Source organism: Amphiprion ocellaris, chromosome 4 (genome assembly GCF_022539595.1).
Source record: "Amphiprion ocellaris isolate individual 3 ecotype Okinawa chromosome 4, ASM2253959v1, whole genome shotgun sequence".
Taxonomy (NCBI): Eukaryota; Metazoa; Chordata; class Actinopteri; family Pomacentridae; genus Amphiprion; species Amphiprion ocellaris.
The window spans coordinates 29,185,214-29,209,614 of NC_072769.1; the positions used below are offsets into that span (position 1 = coordinate 29,185,214).

The 24,401-nt window shown below is 40.7% G+C and overlaps 5 protein-coding genes across 6 annotated transcripts; 3 read left to right on the forward strand and 2 right to left on the reverse strand.

Annotated features, from left to right (window-relative positions):
• Positions 1-390: 390 nt before the first annotated feature.
• LOC111570473 (calcium homeostasis modulator protein 1) lies at positions 391-7,515 on the reverse strand. Its single transcript, XM_035949504.2, has 3 exons — positions 6,173-7,515; positions 4,855-5,440; positions 391-2,567 (listed from the first exon to the last, which is right to left on the reverse strand). The coding sequence occupies exons 2-3, from the start codon at positions 5,398-5,400 to the stop codon at positions 2,058-2,060; spliced, it is 1,056 nt and encodes a 351-aa protein (XP_035805397.1). The 5' UTR covers positions 5,401-5,440; positions 6,173-7,515; the 3' UTR covers positions 391-2,057.
• LOC111570422 (inositol 1,4,5-trisphosphate receptor-interacting protein) lies at positions 5,277-11,929 on the forward strand. Its single transcript, XM_023273179.3, has 2 exons — positions 5,277-7,225; positions 7,506-11,929. The coding sequence occupies exon 2, from the start codon at positions 7,518-7,520 to the stop codon at positions 9,438-9,440; it is 1,923 nt and encodes a 640-aa protein (XP_023128947.2). The 5' UTR covers positions 5,277-7,225; positions 7,506-7,517; the 3' UTR covers positions 9,441-11,929.
• On the reverse strand, positions 9,551-17,070 carry zp3c (zona pellucida glycoprotein 3c). 2 transcript variants are annotated; one of them, XM_055009845.1, is made up of 9 exons: positions 17,031-17,070; positions 13,662-13,747; positions 12,616-12,722; positions 12,382-12,485; positions 10,568-10,751; positions 10,363-10,486; positions 10,206-10,294; positions 9,994-10,067; positions 9,551-9,783 (listed from the first exon to the last, which is right to left on the reverse strand). In XM_055009845.1, exons 3-9 carry the CDS (start codon positions 12,651-12,653, stop codon positions 9,614-9,616), a joined length of 783 nt encoding a protein of 260 aa, XP_054865820.1. In that variant the 5' UTR covers positions 12,654-12,722; positions 13,662-13,747; positions 17,031-17,070; the 3' UTR covers positions 9,551-9,613. The 2 variants fall into 2 exon arrangements, with proteins under 2 accessions (XP_054865820.1, XP_054865819.1); XM_055009844.1 differs by lacking the exons at positions 13,662-13,747; positions 17,031-17,070 and adding an exon at positions 12,805-13,500.
• LOC111570439 (ras-related protein Rab-40C-like) lies at positions 15,563-20,775 on the forward strand. Its single transcript, XM_023273208.3, has 6 exons — positions 15,563-16,260; positions 16,349-16,409; positions 16,513-16,573; positions 17,182-17,259; positions 17,467-17,689; positions 18,709-20,775. The coding sequence occupies exons 1-6, from the start codon at positions 16,107-16,109 to the stop codon at positions 19,008-19,010; spliced, it is 879 nt and encodes a 292-aa protein (XP_023128976.1). The 5' UTR covers positions 15,563-16,106; the 3' UTR covers positions 19,011-20,775.
• A 136-nt stretch (positions 20,776-20,911) lies between these two features.
• Positions 20,912-24,365, forward strand: wfikkn1 (WAP, follistatin/kazal, immunoglobulin, kunitz and netrin domain containing 1). The gene is made up of 2 exons (XM_023273220.3): positions 20,912-22,309; positions 22,433-24,365. The coding sequence occupies exons 1-2, from the start codon at positions 22,049-22,051 to the stop codon at positions 23,948-23,950; spliced, it is 1,779 nt and encodes a 592-aa protein (XP_023128988.3). The 5' UTR covers positions 20,912-22,048; the 3' UTR covers positions 23,951-24,365.
• The last annotated feature ends 36 nt before the right edge of the window (positions 24,366-24,401 follow it).

Genomic DNA, 24,401 nt, shown 5'->3' on the forward strand with positions numbered 1-24,401 from the left:
CTACCTCTGTCCTCCAATCTGTAGGCAGAAGGAAGGCAGAATGAGCCAGACGCTGACGAATAGGGCGCCTGCAAGCATGCTGATGTGTATGTGTCTGTATGCGCACAGCCCAGTGCATGTATATGTGAGAGGGAGACAAGAGAGACACTTGCAGCAAAGTCAAGGGAGGCCCCAGTCAGCAACATGCGCATGGCTGATGTCCTGACAACCAAAACAAAGCCATTTGTGTGAAGTGGAGGTCAGAAAGGAAGAAATGATGCAACCTCCTTCACCGTTTCCTCTCTTCACACGTCGGCAGGTTTTATTTTTAGAGCTACAGCAGAGTAGTTTTGAACTATATATATATATATATATATATATATATATATATATATATATATACCTGTTTTTGCAGCAGTCACAAAGAAACAGGGACAATGAAGCATCTCTGCACATGAAACAATATTAAATAAGATAAATTGGGAGACAGAGAGGAAAAATCACAGCCTCGACAAAGACGCTGCATGCGTGTCCACCCCCACACCAGCAGCCCTGGCCGCCAGTTCGCTGAGGGAGAGAACAGCTGCTGGGCTACTGGGTGAGCTGTGAGGTGGTCGAGGGGAGTGCTGCTCCACTAATCCCCAAGGGACAGGGAGGGAGGGAGAGCCTTCAATGGGATACATGCCATTTTCATTCACCCTGCCTCCCCTCCTCTGCTCTAGTAATGACATTACTCCTGAGCACTGAGGAACAGCTGGATGGGCTGCACAGATGCACGAGTATAAATGTAGCCCTTAATACACTGCAGGCATGCTGGGTTGTTTGCAGACTCAAACATGATGTGTGTTGTAGCTACAGGGTTGTGTTGTCATTGTTGGCATGGGGTGGTTTTAGCAACAGCACGCCCTCTTGTGAAATATGATGAAAACACCATTGTGACAACAGCTTCCTGAAGATGTGTGAAATTATTTACAGGGTATACATATTCAACTCTAACTACATTCATGTGAAATACATTGAAAGAGTGCTTTCGTAGAAGATTATTAAGTGAAATAGGTTATAGCAGGGAGTGACTGATAAAACTAGGCCCTCAGTAGGAAAATGAGAGAAATGCAAATGCTGACATTGTTGTCTGAGTGCCATGTAAATTGTTTTGGCTGCCACAACCTTTTGTTTTTGCATAAATCATAGGTTTGCCTGATTGTAAATGCTGTAGCATTGTTGGTCTCTCTGTTCTAAACACAAAACTGTCTTAGGAGGACCATTTGCACAGCAATATCTAGCTTAAGTTACCTATCATTACCAAACAGCTAGTCGTACTCCTAAGCAAGGTCGCTGTAGCTAAATTTCTGAGTGTGTAAGAGAAAGATTACTTCTTACAAACACTCCTGTTTTAAAGCAAGGAGTAGTGACTGTTTGAACTGAATTCAGCTTTTTCCCTCACTCATATGACCCTTTGTTTCACTTTCTGTCTTGGTGTATTTATGACAGATCTGCCCTTGAGAGCAACACAAACATAAGTGTTGTTATCAGTGAGAACTCCCCATTGTGCCATAATAATGCTTTACTATCATTCTGACGCAGCAGCTCTTATTAGAAGCCTAGAATTTACAGACTCTGGGTTTTTGCCAAGCTTGGCCCCTTTGAGAGCAATGGCAGAGTGCATTTACAACAATAATTCATTAAGAATACATAAAACAATGTTGAGACAAACATAAAAACAGCAGGTTTTGGGCTACACCCAGGACCAGACATCTGCTGAGTTCGCTGAACTGTATTTGAACCAGAAATATGTTGACAGTCTCTGTTTTTCTTACTACTTCATGGGAATTATGTTAAAATATTAGTAGTTATAGCTATGAGCTGAGGTAAGATATGATCAGTCAAAAATCCATATTGCACTCTTTATATGTATTCATAAAATGTTTTGCACGTTGAAATGAAAGTTTAGATTTAACCTGAAATCAAATAACTGTTACAGATTCTAATATAATAGTTTCTGGAACAAAGCAATTCCTTCATCTCTTAAACCCAGTGACTGTCTGATAGCTGAGCTTTTGTTTTTCTCTTTGAACTCGTCAGACCTTACTATAATACACAGCCCATTCCTTTTTCTCCACTTCATGGGTGTGTCCCTTTGCAAACCCATTAACTGCTCCGTTGATGTTTCCATTCAGTCGGCCATTGTTTTCACCATCTATTTCGTCCTTTCTCAGGGCCAGAGCTGGCTTACAGGTGTGCCAATTCCACAAAACTTTGTTCATATCGTCCTGGGCCCTGATACCCAGGAGCTTTTCTTCATCGCTTTTCTTGTCTTCGCTGTCATCGTCGCTCCCATCCCTGCTGGAGCGGCGGTAGTGGAAGCTTCGCATCTCTCCACTAATGTTCTCGAAGTACTGGTGGATGCAAACTTTGGCAAAGCTCTTAGCATGCTCCTTGCAGGTCTCATCAAACATCTTGCGCTCGATGTCGATGTAATGAGACCAGTACTTGGTTTTGAGGAAGGCCGCCTGGGTGAAGCATGGTCGAATAGCTCGGATCAGAAAGGCAGTGAAGGTCATCATGAGCAAAAACATCCAACCACATGCCTGTGAAACATAGACGTTATTAAATTTATGAATGTAACAAACAATCACCATTATGAGCACTCAAAATATGAACAAAATTTAGATAGAGGACATGAACGCCTTGGACAGTAAATATGTTGTTCATCTTGACTCCAAGGCTGTCTGTGTTCTTGCAGATACTGAAGACAGTTGAGGTCACACTGTCAGTTGAGATGGAGAAAGCATATATAGCAGCTTCTTGACAGTTTCACAGCTCATTAACAAAATCTGTGTATCAACAGACTTTCTAGAGATGTGTTACTTTTAAGCCTGTATAATTGCCCTTCAGCTGATCAAAGACCTAAATAACAGTGTGGGTGTTTTTGGAAGGACTGGAAGAGGCCCCAGTTCCATGAATAATAAATCTGGAGGCTTATCTATGCCTCTAATAAACGACCAGGAAAGGTTCAGTGAGCTCAAAGTGTGAAGTGAATTATAGTCTGGCAGGGAGATTTAAGTTGACTAAAGTCTCTGAGGAATAAAGCAAGGAAACTAAAATTAGCTTTAGCTGAGATGAAGTTAAAATAGTTCATTGAAAAGACAACCAACTACGATTTTAGAGATACTGCTGTCACAAGTCCCAACAAAGCTGTCTCTTTGAGAAAATCCATAACAGACAAAAATATCTGGTAACAGTCATATTTATTTAGCCATACAGTTATGTTTTCTGTAAATTTGAAGGTGTAAATCCAGTTTTAAGGCAAACTCTAAGTTATACAGTTCTTAGGGGGAAACAGTAAACCCTTTATCCTTCCTTCAGGTGTTAACATGGTTGGCTTAAGAGTACCCAAATTCTAATATATGCATTCTAATACTACGACAACTCAGTTACATATCCATTATGTGTATATTTTTAATTAAAGACTTGGATAGTGATACATTTACAAGTCAATAATCTGGATAATAACACACAAAATAAACTAAAACCTGGATATTTATGCACAAAACTGTCAAAAACCTGGATATTAACCTGTGAATAACCTGGATGTCATTGCACTACAATGTTAAAAACCTGTGTATTAACATATAGACCTTTCACTATCCTGGATATTAATGCACAAAACTGTTAAAACCCTGCGTACTGATGCATGTAACTGTTAAAACCCTTGATATTAATGTATAAAACTTAAAAACCTGGAAATAAATGCACAAAATTGCTAAACATCTTGATATACAGTACAGTTCAAAAGTTTGGGGTCACTTAGAAATGTCCTTATTTTTGAAATAAAAGCAATTTTTTCAACGAAGATAACATTAAATTAATGAGAAATACAGTCCAGACATTGTTAATGTGTTAAATGACTATTCTAGCTGGAAACGGCTGATTTTTAATGGAATATCTACATGGGGCTACAGAGGAATATTTCCTACAACCATCACTCCTGTGTTCTAATGCTACATTGTGTTGAAAGGCTAATTGATGATTAGAAAACCCTTGTGTGATTATGTTAGCACGTGAATAAAAGTGTGAGTTTTCATGGAAAACATGAAATTGCCTGGGTGACCCCTAACTTTTCAACAGTATTGTACCTGGACGTACACTAAGTAGCCCCATCATTAAAACCACTGGCAGGAAAAACATCTCCGTGCAATGCAATGATCTGCTGGGAAACCTTGGGTTCTTGCATTCATGTGGATGCTGCTTTGACATGTAGCACCCACCTAAACATTATTATAGACAAAGCACACCCTCCATGACAACAGGACTTCCAGACAGCAACAGCAGTGTGCCCTGCTGCACCACATAAACTACTCAGGAATAGCTCGAGGAACTTGACAAAGGGCACAAGCTGTTTTTTTTGGCAGGCCTCCCAATTTAATGCATCAACAGCCTGTGCTGGAACAAGTCATGGAGCACCCACCCCACAACCATAGAGCCCCAAGGATCTGCTGACACAGTCCCAGTCCAAGACCCCAAAGACACCACCAGAACTTCTGTGTCCATGCCCAGTGGGATCATAGTTGTTTTGACAACATAAAAGGAACCTGCACAAGGCAGGTGGTTTCATTGTTTTGGCTGATCAGTGAACAAGAATGTTGTCGGTCATTTTGACTTCATATTGGAAAACCTCAGGTGTTGGTGCTAACATTAAGAGTAGCTGTTCTCTATTCTATTTTACTGTCTCTATCTTGTGACAGTGAGTCAGTGAGTCACAAGGAACAATACCAAGAAACTGCCTGTCTCACTTGTCTCTGGGTTTGTGTTTGTCAAATAGTTGTCATCAGAAAACCATTTCCAGAACAACAGTATGAAAAAAGATCAGGTTACCTGTGATATACACTTGATGTATCGTGACGCTGCCGCTCTTATTTCCTGGTGCTCAAATAACTCCTTGCATGGAATCCTCGCCAGCAGTTTTATCCTCTCCATCTCAGACATCCCCTTAACAAGACTGGTATTCCCAAACCTGTCAATATCCAAGTTGATGCTGAAGGCACAGAGGAAGCTCTTCCCATCCATGAGTGTGACAGACACCCACACTGCAGGTGCTATCAAGGATCTCTGTGTGATTGAACAAAACATGTAGCGCAGGATTGTTGGATCCTTCGTTCGTCTCCCTGTGGGTCTTCTCCACTCCTCAGCGAGCACTGACACATTGTTGTTCAATACAAAACCTAACAGAAAGAACCAAATAGGAGGAATAATGAGCAGTCCAATCCCATAGGTGTAGTTGTATTCTGGCATACATGGGCAGTTGAACTCAAAGGCAGAGTACATCTGGGCACTAGCCAGTGCCATGATACCACAGATCCCATTCATAAAAGACTCCTGGTTGGATTGGAGAAACTGGAACATCATACGAAACTTATCCATCTTGAGATGTTGTGGATATTTTGCTCAGGTGCGGTTAAATCTGGGGAACAGAACGGTAGGCTATTATAAGTAAATCAATGAAAAACTGGTAGAAAAGGTAACACAGTGTGCTACTTCTTGTGTCACTGCATATATAAATCACTTGAGAACTAATTCAAGTTTAGTACGAATCACTCAGTGACAAGAAGCTACTCATACAATGTTTATAAGTTAATGCTTCATTAATGAGTAATAAATTACTAATGTTAATATGTTATTTATTTTATTTTTATTATTATTTTTATTTTAAGCCCTTAATGAGACCAATTATGGCACTGCCAGATTGTAAAAATATCCTTGTTTGCTGAACTGTTAATAAAACCATTAACTAGGTATGATAAATAATAAATTAAATTTATTAATAAGCATAATAAATGATAGGAGCCACAGTTATGTACGTTAAGAGACCATCAGGTTTGTAATAAACACATTTTGACTGAAGTGCTGTGTGGAACTTTGTCAGAAGATCACAGGCTCAGCAAACAGAGATCCTAAAGTATTTACTTAATAATGGATAGTTAGTTTTCTATAAAGCATTTGTAAATTACTTACTAACCATTAAAAGGCTATTGTAAGCATTTTAAGAAAGATCCTTAATAAACCACTACCAGACTCTCATCATAGTGACCATACTCTAAACCTGCTTTTATACAGACTGACATGTTATCAGTTTTATATACAGATAATATTACAAAATAAATAGTTGTTGATCGGAAAATAAAATCACACTCACCTTTTTATTGAGTAGTGGATGAACAGATGAAATCATACAGTGGCTATGTACATAGTAAATAAACTATAGTTCTTTGTATACTTCGCAAACATTGTAGCTGACCAACTGAAAGGTGGTTCTCGAACTCTCTGCTGATGTTCAAAGCCAACCAAATCATCTGTCATCATGCTCCTCCCTTCACAGGCACCTGAGTTTAATGTAACTTGACAAAAGATTCTCGTTTAGACCACATTTTCTCAAAAATAGACCTGTTGCAGGGCTCAGAAAACGCTTAGAGTTTTCCCAGACTTATCACAATTCACATCAATATCTTTATGTGCTTACATATATTAGGTGTGTGGTAGTGTTAACTTGAGGTATCATTTGTGTGTTTCCATGACAATCCAGACATGCAAAACTGTTTTCAAACCATTCAAATATCTGTGGCTTTGACTGGAAAATTAGTTTTTTGTCTGAGAGGTGAAGGGTGAACCTGTTTGCACTTGCTTAATCTGAATGAAATTAATAAAATACTAGAGCTTCATGCTATAAAAGGCAAAATATGAATATTATAAAATCTCAAAGTGGTTTCCATGCATCCCTTTGAACACACCTGGACCCACTGAATGAAACAAAGCTTGACAAACCAGTTTAGAAACCCACAAGAGGATAAAAGACATGGGCTTACTCTCCTACTCATACAGTATTCATATAGTTTTGACAAAAGTATGTATGTGGCCCATCACCTTAACTTTCTTGTCATAGTGCACGTTTTTACTCTTAAAACTGTCTGAGTGACGCATCTTAATGACTCAACTGACTTTGTGAATGTGCAGTTAAAATGACAGGAAGTCTGCTCTCTTTTTTTTCTGTGTATTGCTCAGTAAAATGTTGCAGCGGAGCACATGGGCAGGGTGTGCAGGAAATAAGTCACAAACGACAACGTACATCTAAAATAGGAAGAGAGCACAGAGCCTGTGATCGGCTGTTCAAGGTTGCTCTTCAGCTTCCTCCTTTATACCTGCCACATATTACCGAAACATTGCATTAGTGATTTTATCAATCACCTTTCTGGTGCGTATTCATCTTCTTCTACTTTTAATGCTATGTGCAATAAGTAATGCTGCTTCATATTTTATGTACAAAAGAAATAAATTGAGAAAATGCATATTGACAGTCCAGGAAGTTGGTTTGTTCTCTGTAGCTGTGCATTATTGTGAAATCTGTCAGCTGGAACACTTCTGATAAAATGTTTTTACATGAAAACACTAGGATTTTTTATTTATTCTGTTTTTACACATTTTATTGATCAAAAATGCATTTTGAAATTCACTGCTGTTTTATCCCTTCACAGACAGCAGTGATAATGCAGGAAACTGTGCTGCGAGTGTTCGTGGTGGCTCTGGGTCTCCTCATGTGTCCAAAGGACGACCCTGGAGTTGAGGACTGGGAGACCAGCATCACAGAGGGAATACATGAACAGAGGCTGCTGAGAGAGGAAGAGAAACTGGACCAGGAAATGGCACCTGTCAGTGAGGAAATGACACATTCTGGCAGTAAAGGGCCTCAAGATGACATGAAAGACCTTCCAGAGGAAGAGAATTGCTCAGATCAACATGTCACCAAAAAAGAGAAAATGTCAGATGTGACTGTCACCAACCGAGACTCAGAAGATAATCACAAATTACCAGAGGGACACACAATAACTAAATCTGATCCAAGTCTGCCACAGACATGTAATGGTGAACCTGAGACTGTTCCGACGACTTCACAAACCAGTCTTGAGCAAAAGGACAGAGACGCCCAGACTGAAGTCCCAGACAGACCACAGGGGCAAAACAAAAAGCCTGAAGATGATGAAATGTTTGGCTCCACAGAACAAGAAGCCCCTCTTTCATACGTCTACACCAAGACATCAGAAAATGAAACTTCAGAGAACACATTTGCCGAGTGGGCGAGGGATTACCTCTGGTATATTTGGCAGACATTTTCCATTATTTCCATTATACGCTTCTTTAGGAAATACCAGAGTAGAAAGTCACAAATGGAACAAGAAGTAACTGCTGCCTTGTCAGGGACATGCACTGTTGCTAAAGTGCTGCTACCTGATGTCAATACTCTGAAGCAGTTTTATGCCAAATGTGTCCAAGTCTCATCTGAGAAAAAGTGGAGGGAGGATGAGTTTTTGGAAGGTTTTGCAAATGATCTACTGGAAGCCATGAGAACCATTGCTGATAAAAATGGCAGTATGGTGATCGAGGACTTTGAGATGGTGAACCTGTCTGACATCATCGTGCCTTTTCACCCACCTGAGCCGTATAGTTTTCAGTGTCGGCTCTGGAACAACCAGACCACTGACCCGCTGTCAGATATGCATGTCTGTGGTCAGATAAAATTGTTGGAAAATAAGAAAGTCCAAAATGGCTGCCCCTGTCAGTCCTCTGATGCTGATGAAGATATGGTTTGCCTGCTACATTGTGAGAGTGAGAATGTAAAGACACAAAAAACAGATGCTTGTGATGGCCTTCTTTGCTCCAAGAACACTCCCTTCCTGTCAAAGTCACAGGTTGCCAGATGGTTTCAGGGAACGATCAAACAAGCCTGGGCACTGATTTCACACAAGTACGAGTTTGAGCTCAACATTCGCTACATTGACGCTCCAGGTGCTCTGGTCATTCGATTCAGATCGGGGAAGAAGATTAGCTTCAGTATGAATCCTGTGGTTAGATTCAACAATGATGCTTATTTCTTCATTACACCTTGGTCCTCGAATGATTTGGACACTTTCTGGACTCTCTCCCTGACTTCCTATGAAGACCATCTCCTACAACAACTTTCTAAACACCTGCCTGAAAACTCCTGCCACATTCAAACTCTTGAAATTGCACGTTTCCTGCACAAGAGACAGACAGCATTGTCAGGAAGTAGTGCTCTGAAGGACCATCATTTCAAAACTGCACTAATGCATCTCCTTTTGACTAAAGACTCATCGCAGTGGAAACCAAGCTGTGTAGATCGTAGGCTACGAGACTTGCTGGCCTTTATGGAGAGAAGCCTTGAGAGGAAGCTGCTGAACCACATTCTTATCGGCAACCCACTAACTGAGGTTATTGAACTGCCTGCCGAGTTCATCAAAGCAAAGCCGGTGAATCTCTTCCATCCCCTTGTGGTGCATAACTGTATATACAGACACGCTGTGATGCATTTCCAGGAGATGCTTATAAATGCACACATGCTGATACATGATTATGCTGTGAGGTGTACTCAAAGTGCCAACAGTTTCATTTAAGGAAAGTCTTTCAGTTTAGATGGTAGGTTTTAGTCTTCTATTGAAAAGAATTCACATCACAGAAGTAATTAAACTACAGCTCATTCATGAAGCAATGCCATGTTGTGCAATAGAGTACCAGAAAAAAAGAAATTGATTTATTTAAAACTGATCATTTCAATGTGGCAGTTTTACTAATCAAGGCTCCAGTAGTTTTGAAAGTCTTTAATTTCTGCCAGGTCAGGGTCCTCTAAACTGAATGTATCAGCACCAGAGGATTTCATCTGAGAGTCACCCTTCACGTATTCATCCATACTGCTCAAGTCAACCTTCCAGGAGGGACTGGAGATGATCGTCTTGGGACCTGATGAAACAGGAAATTCCCAAAATTTTGTTAAAGAGTAAAAACTAGTTTAATGCCCAAAGATCCTGCAGGATTGTGAGACTGCCAGGGGACAATAACTGTGCATCAGCATCTTGAACAGACTTTTAAAACTATTGTGTTTCTTTTAGACAGGGTTTTATAGTGACTTCCTCTTTCCAGAATGTGTAAACAAAAAAGGCTGAAACTTACCCTTATGCTTTCCTGATGAGCAAGTTGAGTCACAACAGGCACATATGCAGTCCTTACCATAGAGCGCCACCCACCTAAAACCATAAACAGGGTTATCAGGTCATAAGGATCTTCACATACATTCTGGCCACCAAGCAAATGACCTACAAAAAAAAAAAAAATGAAATAAGAAAAAAAAAAAAAAAATCTTGTGCAAGCTAGTTTCCACTCACTTTTTGGTGGCTGGATTAAAATTGCAAGCCTTTGAAGTCGGAGTTGGAGAAAGTGGCCCCATAGAGATCTCACAGTGCATGTAGAGGTGCTGAAAGACATTTCAGCAGTAATATACAATTTCTATTTGACAGCACATATAATTTTGTACAAATGTACCTGTTGCGAGGTGGTCGAAGCAGTGTTCTTGAAAATGAAGGCGCCAACGCTGAATTTCTGGACCTTCTTTGAGTTAGCAGGGAGGAACTTTGATTGTAGCGTCACCTTGCCATCAATCATGCAGCTGCAGTTAGAGAAAATGCACATGTTCACTACCATCTAACAAGCCAGGGCCATTTTGATTCTGAAATTGTTAAAATATTACCCGTAGTTGTCAATGACGGTATATTTAACATGTGAGTTAGGGTCTTGGGAGGTGGTCACAAAGCACTTGTTGATGTACAGCCTCTCCTTTCCAGAGCTTGGAGTGCCGACTGCTCCACTGGCCTGAAAAAACATCAGCTGTCCCAAGATGTAGGATTGAATTCCAGTGATGTCCTTCCCCGATGCTAAGGTAAAGGGAAGTCACAGGACAAGTTTAGTCACTGAGAAATGTTTTTGGAGCCATTTGAGCTTCTGGGCTTTAAGCTGTTGAATTGCTGAAGAATTCATGAGAATATTTTTACATGCTACAGCAGAATATGCTTGCATATCATGCATTTTAGAATCAATTCTTGAAGACCTGAGCATAGGCAGCTGCTATGGTTGATATGGAATGTATTTTTTTTTTTTTAAAGCTAAAAGAAACAAAAAAACTTGTGTCCATCTTTGAACACATTTGAAATGTCCAATGCATGTCAGTAACTGTAAATGAGGCTGAACAAGTGCCTTTGTCCCATGAACTTTGTCATGTTTGTTTTTCCCTTCATATCCAGGATCCTTAAGAGGCATTCCATCTCTGATTTATATGAGATTAATAGCATAAAATACAGATATTTATGAAGATAATTATAGGTTGATTTATCAAATGCTTTCTAAAGACATTTTTTTTAAATCCAATTTTTTTCATTTTTATAACCAAGTTTTTTAAAATCTTTTGTTTCATATATTGTGACATGCAACTATATATAGTCCTGAAAATATCACTTGTTGACGTCAGACTTAATTAGTTTTTTAAAAATTATTATTATTGATTTGTGCTCAAAGACGGGACAATTCACGACAGCTCTAATTCTATCTTCATATTTTAACTCACCCATAATCAGAAATATATTCATCTACTTCCACAATATTGTAGATTCTGAATCAATGACATAACAATGAATATTTTAGCCTTTCATATTTAAAAGTTGTCATTCAAATGTACCCTCAAATTTCAATTTGTGGAAAAAAAAAATCACAACAGTGAATAAAAAAAAAAAAACACTCTGGGAAAATATTGGAAAGGACTATCAATTTAAATTTCATATACAATCTTAAATACCCATAGTTTGTTAAAATTTCCAGCAGATCAGAGATGATTGAGCAGAAGGCCCCTGATGATTTCAGATGGAATAACCCTGAGTGGTTCTTTTTGTTTTGTTTTTTTAAGAAACTCACGTGCATTTTACCAATTTAACATCACCTCATTAGCATGTAATGTTCTTTGGCCACATCTATTTGACTGTTTTCTTTCATTTAAAATATTATTAAAATGTATGTGTCACGTTTTATATTAAAATTGAAATTGTTTCATTCTGCCGGTGAACGTGTGCATTTGAAAATCATTGTATTTTATGTCCACATCTGCCAGTAGCCCATTAAGATGTAAAAGTATACAGATCGTCATATTTGTTCCACTACAGGAATGTTCTTTGCAATTAAGTGGAAATATGCACATATAAAATGAGTTGGCAAATAAATGTCAAATATAACAGCAGAAGTCCAATATCTTGCAACACTACTTTGCTTCAAAGATCTCATCCAATATTTTTCCTGTTTTCTATATTCTAAGCCATGTTTAGTTTAGAAATCTTTCAACTTAAGACACTGCTACTGCCTGTCATTCATTGGAGCATTTAAACCCTCATTTTGGCATAAGAGAATTTTGTGGGAAAGACTGTACTGAAAACATTGAAGCACCTTTGTTTTACAGAGCACTTCATGTGTGGAAGTCAGCAAAAAAAAAAAAAAAAAAAAAATCACATTTCAAAGTCATACCATCTTGTGGGGTGAGGATGAAACTGCTTTTTGGTTGGAGCGCTTTGAAAATTGTGCCTCCCTGTAGTTTGGGATGGAAGCCAATTTTATAGGCATAAAACAGCCTGCAACAGTCAGAGTAAAACACATGAATATGAGACAAGTTAGACTCAGCATGAAGCACATGTAGCTAAAGGTGAATAGGAATATGTTGTAACCTCAGTCTAAAACTCAAGAGACCATGCAAAGTCTTACCTGGGGAATTTACACTGCAGAGGAATGTCAAATGGCATTTCCCTTAGAACTACACTGGTTGGCTTGTAGCTGAGCACACTGCTGATGGACAAATAATCCACATTGCTCTGTAAAACAAACATCTGTGTGGGTGGTGGTTTGTTAAAAGAAAGTAGAGAACCAATATATTGAAAATAAAACATCACCAACCTCTTTCTTGAATCCACAATCATTTTTCAGGAGGTACAGAAGGTAGTAATACTTGTCATTAGCATGGTTAACAGGACAAGTCCCTAATTTCAAGTATTTGTACGCATCACGAGACTTAAAGACCTCTCTCTTTATTCTTACATATAGTCTGTCAACATGGCAGAGGATTTCAACCAGCTTGTGTCTGTCTCCTGCTTCCCGAGCTAGAGGAATAGTGGGAGTATGACCAAGTAAAATTTTCTTGGCCCATCCAGAGAGGGGTCTGGCACCTTTTTGTGGCTTGAAATCCTCTTTCCTATCATTGGCATATGGGACACGGAGGTACTCATACTTATATGCTCCAGGCAGTGAAGCTGCATCAGCTGATGCACTCCTCCAGAGTTTGGATTTTGGCACAGAAGCTTCTGTTTTTTCTTCACCCATAACTGTCGCCCTTCTCTCCCACTCTAATTCAGGATCTTGCAGAAACACACCATTACCAGCTCTGTTTCTGAACCGAGAACTACTGGCTAAACAGAACAGCAGGAATAAAAGCCCATCATGCATCAGCCCCATTTCTTTCCTCCAGTCACTATCTCCAATTGCTGACCCTGCACCTATGCAAGTTGAGTATAATAGCAGTGGTTCACCTGGCTTTTCTACTCTGTAATCAGGAGAGAATTCCCACAGCTGCCAGAAATGCTAATCAGGAACAACCAATGAGAAATGACCAGTAATAGTCACATTTCTCAACACCAAAGTGGGTTGGTAAAGTATATCATAATGACCCAATCCCAGTCACTGCCCTAAAGCCTTGGCAATAACCCTTTCAGATTTAGCTGATGTCACAGCTGTAGGATATTAGTTTGTGAACTCACCAGTGCTCAAAAGTCTGAAAATACGACTTAGAGGAGGACTGGAACACAGTATTGTGACAGTGGACATTGCCTGGAAATAAAACATCCTGTTGAAAAAAAGAGAAAAAAAATGTCAAATTGTACCTTTGTTTCATTTGCAGTTTAATGAGCCACTTAGACATTTTAGCAAACTACCAAAAGTCAGGCAAGGTATGGAAATCTGTAAATCCGACGTGGACATTCAACTGAAAATGCATACAAATCTACAAACACACAGCAACCTCAGTAGTGGTTATTCGACAGCAAGATGCTGTCATATAAACTTGACATATAAACTTCCCAACAGATTGCTCTCCTACACACACCCTGCTTGGTCTGTGTCTATTTAGTGGGACAGAACAACTATACATATGCAATGTTGCTATGAACTATGGGCAAGTCTCTCAGGAAAGTCTGTGAATATGCAGAGTCACAGAAATGGCACTTAATAGTGTTGAAAAGTCTGTTTGGAGCCCCTCATGCACTTGAAAATTTGAAAGTGGGACATCTTAAACCTCACACACTCACCAAGCTCATGGGCCAGTGAAGCATCTCCTTATTCACTTCAATTCAGTGGTGTAACATGGAAAATAAAGTCTGAAGGATTTTAATCAATTATTTTTAGTTCATAGGCAGAGTTTCATTTTTTCTGTCTGCTGTTAGCAGCAGATAAACATTTCTCCCCAGATGTAGCATTGATAGAATAATGACTTTAAGTCCACCATGTTCTCAAATTACACAAAAACAGCCATGTGTGTTTAAACAAAGGCAACAGGACAAACTAACCAACATGAGTGTTTAACTACAATGCACAGCTATAAATTTGTATGAAAGAGCATACTTAAATTAGACCAGAATTCAGTGGAAATTGTGCAGATTCTGATGAAAGGAATAAATAAAGTTCTGAACAATAAATATAGTATTATTGGCACTTCATATAAATATAGCACAAAAAGTGAGGAAATTTCTGTTTGGTAGATTATTTCTTCATTGTAACCATGCTTCTTGGCAATAAATCTTATACTGCTGGAAAGCCTGTTTATTTCCCTTTTAAATGGTTCCACATTTGTAAGGAACATGCATTTGTGGGATGAGCAGCAGAGCTGAGTATGTGGGTTGTGCCCATGAAAAATTTTCCAAATCTTCTCTGCCAATGCCAAACAGCTTACTTTTTGTGCTATGTTAAAGGAGGGGAACAATAGTTGCTGGAATTAAACATCAACAGGTCTGTGATATAAAGTATATACAGTGTACACAGTTGAGGATTAGGGATAAAAAGGTTGCTTCTGTCATTACTGCCTAATTTAGTTGTTCATCAGTGCAATGGCCTGTGAGAAGAAGCTGTTTTTGTGTGTGGTTGTTCAGTGCTCTGTAGTGCCCACCAGAGGGGAAGAGTTTGAACAGCTTGGAATCACTGAATAACTTGGTATCATGTTGAACATGAGATAATGTTCTTTAAAATATTTTGAATTTAACAGACCATAATTTTACAGGGTAAGTGGACTTTTTCTAAGCCATAAAATTCCAATCCAACTAAAATGATAAGGTGAAAAAACGGTTATCTTCCTAAAATATTTTAGATATTTCCTAATACAGACTCATTACAACCATATATGTGAATCTGTGTAAATTCTCATGAATTTAGGTCATGATAATGCTGCAACTTCAGCAAGAAGTAAAAAGCAACATGAAGGTAAGTCAAGGAGCTTTTAATTTTTAGAAAACTTAAATTATGAAAAACTTAAATATTAAAACATAAATAAGGCAAGCAAATCAACATTAACTTGTATTTTTGGCGTTGAATGTGTAAAATAAAATTTTAACTATGTTTTTAATTTTTAAGAATCGTGTTGGGATGTTACGCTGCTAATGATGTCACTACCAGGAAGTTCCAACACAGTACACTTGGAAATACGTTGTGCTCGGAGGCTTAATATCCCTCGTTGGCATTTTCTTCACAGACTAAGTCAAACTGTAGGATTTGGGTCGATAGAGTATTATATTTTAGGCAGAAATAAACCGCATAGTTGTTACTCTGTACCTCCGGTCTGTTCTAGTATGCATTACTATCGTTTATGTTAGCTGGCTAGCTAACAAGCCAGCTAACAGCCAAGGTTGTTTTGATTATTAATGTGAAAATTAACGCTACATCGACGGTGTCTAAACTCCGTGTTTGGCGCTTAAACACCGAGTGTTGTTTTCCATTAAGCCTGATGTAATAAGGAAATCTTTGTATGTGTCGGATTCCATGAGGCAAAAGATAATAGTCCACGGAAATCGTGGGTAGTGCACCAGTTAACTGGTTAGCTAACGTCAAACGGCGCTCGACTAGCTTTCGCTACCACTCACAGGGACCGTCTGGTTTGTCCCTTGCCCCGAGCAGTGGACATCTGACGAGCTTAAAAAGCTCTCTTTGAAGTGGATCCAATGCGTGGGATGATGGGGACTCAGAGTAGTCCTGTCAAGAGTTACGATTATCTACTAAAATTTCTGCTGGTGGGAGACAGCGATGTCGGGAAGGGAGAAATCTTAGACAGTTTGCAGGACGGATCAGTGGAGTCTCCTTATGCGTACAGCAGTGGTCAGTATCTCTTGTTTTGATCACACATTAATTTAAATCCCACAATGATGACCGCTAAACACTTTGTGTGGCTTTTGTGTGATATCAGGGATTGATTACAAGACCACCACTATTCTGCTGGATGGGAGAAGAGTGAAGCTGGAGTTATGGTAAGTCTAATAGCAATAAAGAATAACCAAGTCAACAGTGGCTGCAGTAATGAACGAACCTGTAACATAACGGTGTATTCACATGCTCCTGTGTCTTCAATAGGGACACATCAGGACAAGGCAGATTCTGCACCATCTTCAGGTCTTACTCTCGTGGAGCACAGGTGACTTGTAAAGCAATTACAAGCCCCTTTCAGACATGCACTCCTCTCTATTAACGTGACAGCAGCTGAATGTGTCAGCCACACGTCTGGTCGTGGTTCTGTTAAAGTTTGGGTTGCAGTCCTAGGTGTATATCGCTGTATCAATTTCAACATGGCCTGAACTGTATGCATTCGCAATAACAGATAGGCATGCACAAATGCCTGTACTTCAAGCTGTATGAAGCAATTTAAGGAAGGCTTTCTCCACATTTCACCACCAGTATTGGTTCAGAAACATCACAGAGAGCAAAAGGTAGCACCAAATGCCCATAAAATTTAAACTTTACAGCGATAACGAGACTCACTAGTAATGAAAGTATTTGTAATCTAGGTTTTTACAAAACATTAACAGCAGCTGAAACACGGTTTTTTGTTTCCAGCTGTTTACAGGAGCCTTTAATCTGAGTCTATCACATACCTGCAGCCCCATACAGTAGTGTCGTGCAGCACAGAATGTCGTCACTTCAGCAGACTCATGATAGCAATGCAACCATACCCATGTCTGAAAAGGGCTTAAGTGTTTTTTTCTTTGTTGTGGAACTCTTTATACATGTCAACATGTTTCGCAGGGTATTCTGCTTGTGTACGACATCACTAATGGCTGGTCTTTTGATGGCATTGACCGATGGATCCGGGAAATTGATGAGGTAATTTTCTTCAACCCATTTAAGTATAGGAAACACATGTAGATGCAGAGGTATATCCTGTGTCGCTGTCATCTAGGCTTGAGAAAGGTCATTATCTATTTCTAGATGTGGTATAGCGTCTGTACACCAAAGAGTTGGCATAGCATTTTAAAGAGATACATGAAAACTCAGTAACCTGATATTACAGCAGTATTATGTTTCCATCAGCATGCCCCAGGTGTGCCTAGGATCCTCGTGGGAAACCGGCTTCACCTGGCTTTCAAGCGGCAGGTGCCAACAGAGCAGGCGAGGGCTTATGCAGAAAGGAACAGCATGACGTTTTTTGAGGTCAGTCCGCTGTGCAACTTCAACGTCATTGAGTCCTTCACAGAGCTTTCACGCATCGTGTTGATGAGGCACGGGATGGAAAAATTCTGGAGGCCCAATAGAGGTGAGCCAATTGATAGATTTTTCCTTCAGATTTGGTCAAATTAATTTTTTTTCCTGTTGTCAGAAAGAAGTCAGTAACCACAAATAAGAAAAACTGTTTGCAGAAGAATTCAGTGTCTATTTGTCCAGATTTTCTTTTTAAATAGACTTTTGCAGCTATGTATTTGCACAGGCTGACACAGCGTTAGCAAATACGATTAGATTAATCATGCAGTACTAATATACACGTCTGAAATTTCTCCTCACGCCCAGTGCACATATGAATGGAACGGAAATCCATTGGTACTCTTTAACACATTTCAGAAATAGAATTCAAAGGCATTGTGAACTTACAGTTACCCTGGACAATCCACTGTAGCTGTAAACACTTTTCACTGGAACTGTTTCTTTGGATGAAATTAATTTCTAGACAGATGCACCTCTCTTGAGAGCAATGTAATTTGTCTGTGAGCTGTTTAGTTAAAATTTCATGGTACTTCACAATGCCAATTTTAAGAAATGGACACCTTAGAAATCTCTGTAATCCGTTCTCTCAGTAGTAAATAGCATTTTAAACTTACAAAGTTGCAGCTTCTTTTAACTATTTGGTTGAATATGTTTTTGTCTTTAAGGTGTGATTTTTTTTTTCTTCTCTTAACCAAAAAAGTATTACAGAATGTTGGAGCACATGAAAACCACAACAAAAGTACTGTTACATGAAGGAACTTATCTTTGAAAAACATATTTAATAAAAATATCTATAAATTAGTCTTGTAGATATCTTCCAAGAGATCAACAGGTGTATGGATGTTTGTGTTTGTAGAGCTTGAGAAGAGACTAAAAAAAGAAGTGAAAAATGCAATAAGTTAATGAAACAAGCAGCGTTAAAACAAATGTCATAGTTGAAACTGTGAGAAACTTGCTCAGCTGAAAATCTTTCTCTGCCAGATGGCATCAGCTTGTTTAGCGAACTTTATGGGCACAATGAACAGATGTATTATAAAGCATTGTGGATATCTCACACTTTGTTTTGTTCCACAGTCTTCAGCCTCCAAGATCTGTGCTGCCGTTCGATCGTCTCCTGCACTCCGGTGCACCTCATCGACAAACTGCCCCTTCCTGTGGCCATCAAGTCCCACCTCAAATCTTTCTCCATGGCCAACGGCATGAATGCAGTCATGATGCACGGACGTTCTTACTCGGTGGCCAACAGCGCAGCATCAGGCAGCAGCAGCGGTGGTAGCAAAGCCAACAGTCTCAAACGCTCAAAGTCCTTCAGGCCTCCACAGAGTCCTCCAAAGAACTCCTCATCCTCCTCCAAGGGGAACTGTAAGATATCATAGTGAAGGAGCAGAGTTATGGTTGCGTCCATTGGGCCAGTATTAAAGGTGTTGTTGCTCCAAGAGGTCACGAGGTCAGAGAAGAGCATGGAGAGCTGGCAGCAGTGTTCTTCTGAGACGGATATAGCTGTGAACTTACCTTGACCTTTGGGAACTGACCTGGCCGGTTGGATTGGTTTCTGTTCTCTTTGCACTTGCTGGTGCCATCTTGTGGATGTTTGTTTACCTGTACTTTTTACTACAGAGGCTCACTGTGATCAAGTAGAACAAGGTTTCCCTGGGACCAACAGATGTGAATCAAGGATTGTCACTCACCTGTCAACACTACAAATGAGTGGAGGGACAATAACTAGCTTTTATTTGGAGGATCGTTTGTGGTATTTAAAGTTGGACTTGAAGTTGTAAATATCCTGTATGTGCCGTTGTTTTGGTCTGTGTTTGGTGATCGTCTTGAGGAGGAGCTTCTTGTTATTATCTTGGATGTTTCGGGAGACCCGCTTTGATGTTGTGTGTCTTGACACCTCTTGTCTAAAATTCCCATTGCAGCCTCCAGGGTGCTGAGCTACTTGTTTAGTATTGAAATTAAGTTTTAAATAAGCCTGGCTTAAACTGAATGTCATGAGAGGAGCAGATATAGTTTCCCAGACAGAGCAGAACTGAAGAGAAAGTAAGGAGCAGTTCAGTTAAAAACATTTTAATCTTGGCACTATTTAATCTGTGGAATTGTCCAGAAAAGTCAAGCCCAGTTTGCAAGACTTCCCGCAGTTCCCCTAAATTTTAGCCCAAATGAATTCACCTGCCATCTCCATCGATTCAGACGTCAGTTGACTTGCGCTGACCTTTTTATGCCTCTAAATCCAATATTACCACTTTAACCTGTTAAAATCATTAACAGTATGATAATCTCTGAAAACTTCCTGGGGGCAACAGAACGATTGCTCGGTGCTGGTGAGAAAACCTTTTACAAACTCCTGTACAGATCGTTAACTCATTCTTGGTGTTTTGCCTTTGGAAAATTCTGTCTTAATATGAATTCACAGGACATCGGTGAGAGGAATATTTTAAATGGGGTGCTTTTTTTGGATATTTTATGTACATGCTATGTATTTATGAATGTAAAACAATACTCATCTGCTACATTTCTGTGGTAAAATGTGAGATTGTAAGAATGGGAGGTGGAAAGCTATCGGGTACATTTACTTCTGCAGCGATTTCACTTGGCATTGCTGCTTATTTGAGTATTTGTATTTTTGCTGCTTGAGTTGATTCTTATTCTCCAGCCTTTTTTAAAAAATGTATATATAATTGGAGGGGTTACAGTAGGTGTTTACATTGGAAGAAGTATTTTGGAGACAATGCAAGAACCAAGTGACGTCAAAATGAAGACTTCACAAAGGAGTATTTTAATCAAAATTAATATTTTCTTTTAATAATTGAATAATCTACACAAATATGTTTACTCTGGTATAGATTGTCATTTTGGTGCCAGCTCTTATGAACATGTTCTGAATTCCCACCTCTCCAGCGTCACAACTACATGTATGAGTAATCCTATATTTCATAAGATCATGTAGAGCATAAAATGAATTGGTGCATGTATCATGTGGTGTATTGAGACCAGAACTCCTGATTGAACATTTAAAGCACTATATGTCACCGTTTGATCGTTGTTTTCAGAGCTGTGTGTCTCCAGGTTTGGCATAAATTATAATTTTATCTCCATTCAGAACAGTCATCCTTCAAAATAAAGGACAAAACTACAAAATTGGCTCTTATTCTCGCTATCTTGTGTGGCCATATTAGAATATTTTCTCATAAGGATTCATCAAGGTCATTGTGGGAGTATGTTTTTGTTCTCTTTGTCCTGGGTCCGGGGCCGCCGGTGCTCGGGTGTAATAAAGCCGGTGGGGGTGCTGAATTAATTATCTGCTCCCTCGGTATTGGCCAGTTTTTGGATAACGGGCAGCACATGAATGCAGCGCGGTCAGAAGTCACCCAGAGGTTGCAGGGTCACTTCCAATGAAAAGATGAGGGGAGCTGCTTCTCATCGCCCTCCGAGCCTCTGAGCTGAGCCCCGGGGACAAAGATGAGTCGCACACTGTTGAAAATGTGGCGTTTTACGTTTTCCCACCTGACCGCGGCATCTCTGAGCTCAGCGTGAATGAGGGACGGTGGTAAATTGACCCACGTCTAGACAAGCAGGAAGTAAACAACATGTTTTGCGAGACATGATGCGACACGCCTCGTGTTTGGCTTTCCGCCTTGCGCCCCAAGACGACTTGTCTTTTACATTTGAGTTTTACGCAAGAAAACAAGTATCTGCGCAAATCTGCGCTGCGTAAACACCCCGGAACTGTCTCATCATAACCTAAAGTGGAACTAAAACCAACAGCTCTATGCATGGAAACAGCTCATTACCTTATTCATGAATGACACCTCTATAAATTCTGTCTGGACGCATTTAACATTGGATTTCTCACCGGAATGTGTGGCTCCGTGCGCACCGTTGTTGAGACAGCTTGCAAGCACGGCCCCAACGTTTTCTTTGATGTTTTTACAATGTTTGTCCAGTTGCTTAGCGCATGGTGCAGCTTCATAAAAGTTTCAGACACTGGACGACCACGGGGGCGGTCAGAGGGGCTGCCCTTTCCACCTCCATTCACACTCTGAAAGGCTGATGTTGCGTCTTTCTCTCTCATTGTGTATTTTCGTTCGCTTATTTCGCTGGTTCGGCTGTCGGTTCGATTTTTGCGCATCGTTGCACGAGTTTTGATATCAAGGCGAGTAATTTAAAGCAGCCCACTGGGATTTATTTACTCCTTACCGGGATATATTTCGTTCTTTAAATGTCCAGCGCACGGGAACTCGTTTGGCTCGTTGGGAATGTAAGTTTTGTCTTTGCGCACAGCAAACTGAGTCTCATATTTACGCACAAAACGGACGAGCACATTTGAAAATCCACAACAGCCGTCTCCCTTCTTTCTGAAGACGCAAAGGAGGAATGGAATTACCCGGCGGGCGACTCATACAAAAGAGCAACAATGCATAAAATCCCCCTGCAACACTTGGAGGATATAAAGGATACAAGTTGGCATAACGCACCGAGCGCAAATAAACTTCTACCAGGATGGGCACGTGCGTATATGTTGATGCTCCTAGTTTGTGATTTGCTCGAAGTCTCTTTGTGTGCAAGTGTGGCAGGAGCCAAAGTTGAACACGATGGACTCTGTCCTAACAAACTGAATTCCAATCTTTGGGTTGATGCTCAAAGCACCTGCGAGAGGGACTGCAGCATCGATGAGGTGAGGTCATTTTTGTTCATATATAAATCAGAAACGCACTAAAATCTTATCATTGAAATTACTTCGTGTTTTCTTAATTTTAATTAGGCATTATAACTGCGGCTTCATATATTCTGTGTTCAGGACTGCGCTGACTTTGAGAAATGCTGCACCAATGTGTGTGGCCTCAACAGCTGTGTAGCTGCTCGGTTCTCTGATGGCACCCCAGCGCAGCCAGATGGGCAGGGTGGAGAAAAGGGAGATGCCGCCCCCGCCTCCACAGCTACCTGTGAGGGCTTCATCTGTAGCCAGCAGGGAGCGACCTGTGACATCTGGGACGGACAGCCGGTCTGCAAGTGCCAGGACCGGTGTGAGAAAGAGCCCAACTTCACCTGTGCATCAGATGGTCTCACCTATTTCAACCGCTGCTACATGGACGCAGAGGCCTGCATCCGGGGGGTGACTTTAACTGTGGTCCCCTGCCGCTTCTATCTTGCCGGGCCACACACCAGTCCGCTGCCTCAAGACACCACAGTTCACCCCACCCCGACATCCTCCCAGGAGGACCCCATGCCCCCCACGTTGTACTCCAACCCGCACCACCAGTCCATCTACGTTGGAGGCACAGTCAACTTCCACTGCGATGTCATCGGAGTCCCCAGACCTGATGTCACATGGGAGAAGCAGACTGACCGGCGTGAACGGCTGGTCATGAGGCCCGACCAGATGTATGGCAATGTGGTCATCACCAACATTGGACAGCTCGTCATTTACAACGCTCAGGTGTGGGACACAGGTATCTACACCTGCATTGCGCGCAATGCAGCAGGAGTTCTTCGTGCAGATTATCCACTGTCCGTCATTCGCCGGGCTGACGATGATTTCTCTGAAGATCCAGAGATGCCCATGGGGCGGCCGTTCTCACCAGCAGACTGCCTAGCTGAAGTCGACCTGAGAGTGTGCAGTGGAGAGCGTCATGTAGACTGGTACTATGACAGCAAGCTGGGCTCCTGCGTGACCTTTAGCAATGGCGGGTGTGATGACAGTCGCAATCGATTCGAGACTTATGAGGAGTGCAAAGCCTCTTGCCAGAGAGAAGGCATGGGGATCTGCTCCCTGCCTGCTGTTCAGGGCCCCTGCAAAGTCTGGGAGGCACGTTGGGCCTGGAATTCCGTAATGAAACAGTGCCAAGCCTTTGCCTATGGTGGCTGCCATGGGAATGCCAACAGCTTCCGCACCAAAAAGGAATGTGAAGCAAACTGCCCACAACCCAAGAAAAAACCTTGCAAAACCTGTCGGGTAAAGGGGAAAATGGTGCCCAGCTTATGCCGAAGCGACTTTGCCATTGTGGGCCGACTGACAGAGCTGGTTGAAGATCTGGAGTCTGGGTTAGCTCGCTTTAGCTTGGAGGAGGTCCTGAGAGATGAAAAGATGGGCTTGACTTTCTTCAACACAAAACACCTTGAGGTGACTATCACCAAGATAGACTGGAGCTGCCCCTGCCCCAACATCACCATGGAGGAAAACCCTTTGCTGGTGATGGGCATGGTGCAGGATGGCATGGCCATCATTCAGTCTGACAGCTATGTCAGAGCCATTACCGAACGCAGACTCAAAAAGCTGCGTGACGTTCTGAATAAAAGAACCTGTGAGGTGTCATGAAAGTCCAGGAACTTGTTTGCCTGCAGAAGGACTGTGGTCACATTTACCTTTGCAAGCATCGGAATTGCAACATAAAAAGCTGATATTTAAAACACAATAGAAGATCTTAAATACCGCATGTAAATGAATTTATGAGATCATTTGTTTATATTAATTCCAACAGATTGTTCTACATTCCACGTGTTGTGAGCGCATTAATGCTGAACTGCTGTTTTTAAATAAGCTTAAATATAGATTTTTTAAAATTCATCTTTTTAATATGTATTGTGTATGTTCGTATTGTACGATAGCTGGCAGAATAGCAGCCACACAGGATGATCATGTTGCAAAAAATCTAGACTCTAATAATACAGGAATAGATAGTAATTACCTCTAGTTTTTTGTTTTGGGCTCATGCATGAATTATTGTTTTATGTGATGTACAGTATATTCTGTCTTAATTATGTCTGTC

Excerpts from the sequence above, each read along its gene's own strand:
- LOC111570473 (XM_035949504.2), bottom strand. The coding sequence starts at position 5,400 with ATGGATAAGTTTCGTATGATGTTCCAGTTTCTCCAATCCAACCAGGAG. Across the intron at positions 2,568-4,854 it reads ACATCAAGTGTATATCACAG|GCATGTGGTTGGATGTTTTT; the intron begins GTAACCTGATCT and ends TATGTTTCACAG.
- LOC111570422 (XM_023273179.3), top strand. The coding sequence starts at position 7,518 with ATGCAGGAAACTGTGCTGCGAGTGTTCGTGGTGGCTCTGGGTCTCCTC.
- zp3c (XM_055009844.1), bottom strand. The coding sequence starts at position 13,359 with ATGGGGCTGATGCATGATGGGCTTTTATTCCTGCTGTTCTGTTTAGCC. Across the intron at positions 12,486-12,615 it reads CTGCAGTGTAAATTCCCCAG|GCTGTTTTATGCCTATAAAA; the intron begins GTAAGACTTTGC and ends TGACTGTTGCAG. Across the intron at positions 10,295-10,362 it reads CTTCGACCACCTCGCAACAG|CACCTCTACATGCACTGTGA; the intron begins GTACATTTGTAC and ends AATGTCTTTCAG.
- LOC111570439 (XM_023273208.3), top strand. The coding sequence starts at position 16,107 with ATGCGTGGGATGATGGGGACTCAGAGTAGTCCTGTCAAGAGTTACGAT. Across the intron at positions 16,410-16,512 it reads AGAGTGAAGCTGGAGTTATG|GGACACATCAGGACAAGGCA; the intron begins GTAAGTCTAATA and ends TGTCTTCAATAG. Across the intron at positions 16,574-17,181 it reads CTTACTCTCGTGGAGCACAG|GGTATTCTGCTTGTGTACGA; the intron begins GTGACTTGTAAA and ends CATGTTTCGCAG.
- wfikkn1 (XM_023273220.3), top strand. The coding sequence starts at position 22,049 with ATGCATAAAATCCCCCTGCAACACTTGGAGGATATAAAGGATACAAGT. Across the intron at positions 22,310-22,432 it reads GGGACTGCAGCATCGATGAG|GACTGCGCTGACTTTGAGAA; the intron begins GTGAGGTCATTT and ends TTCTGTGTTCAG.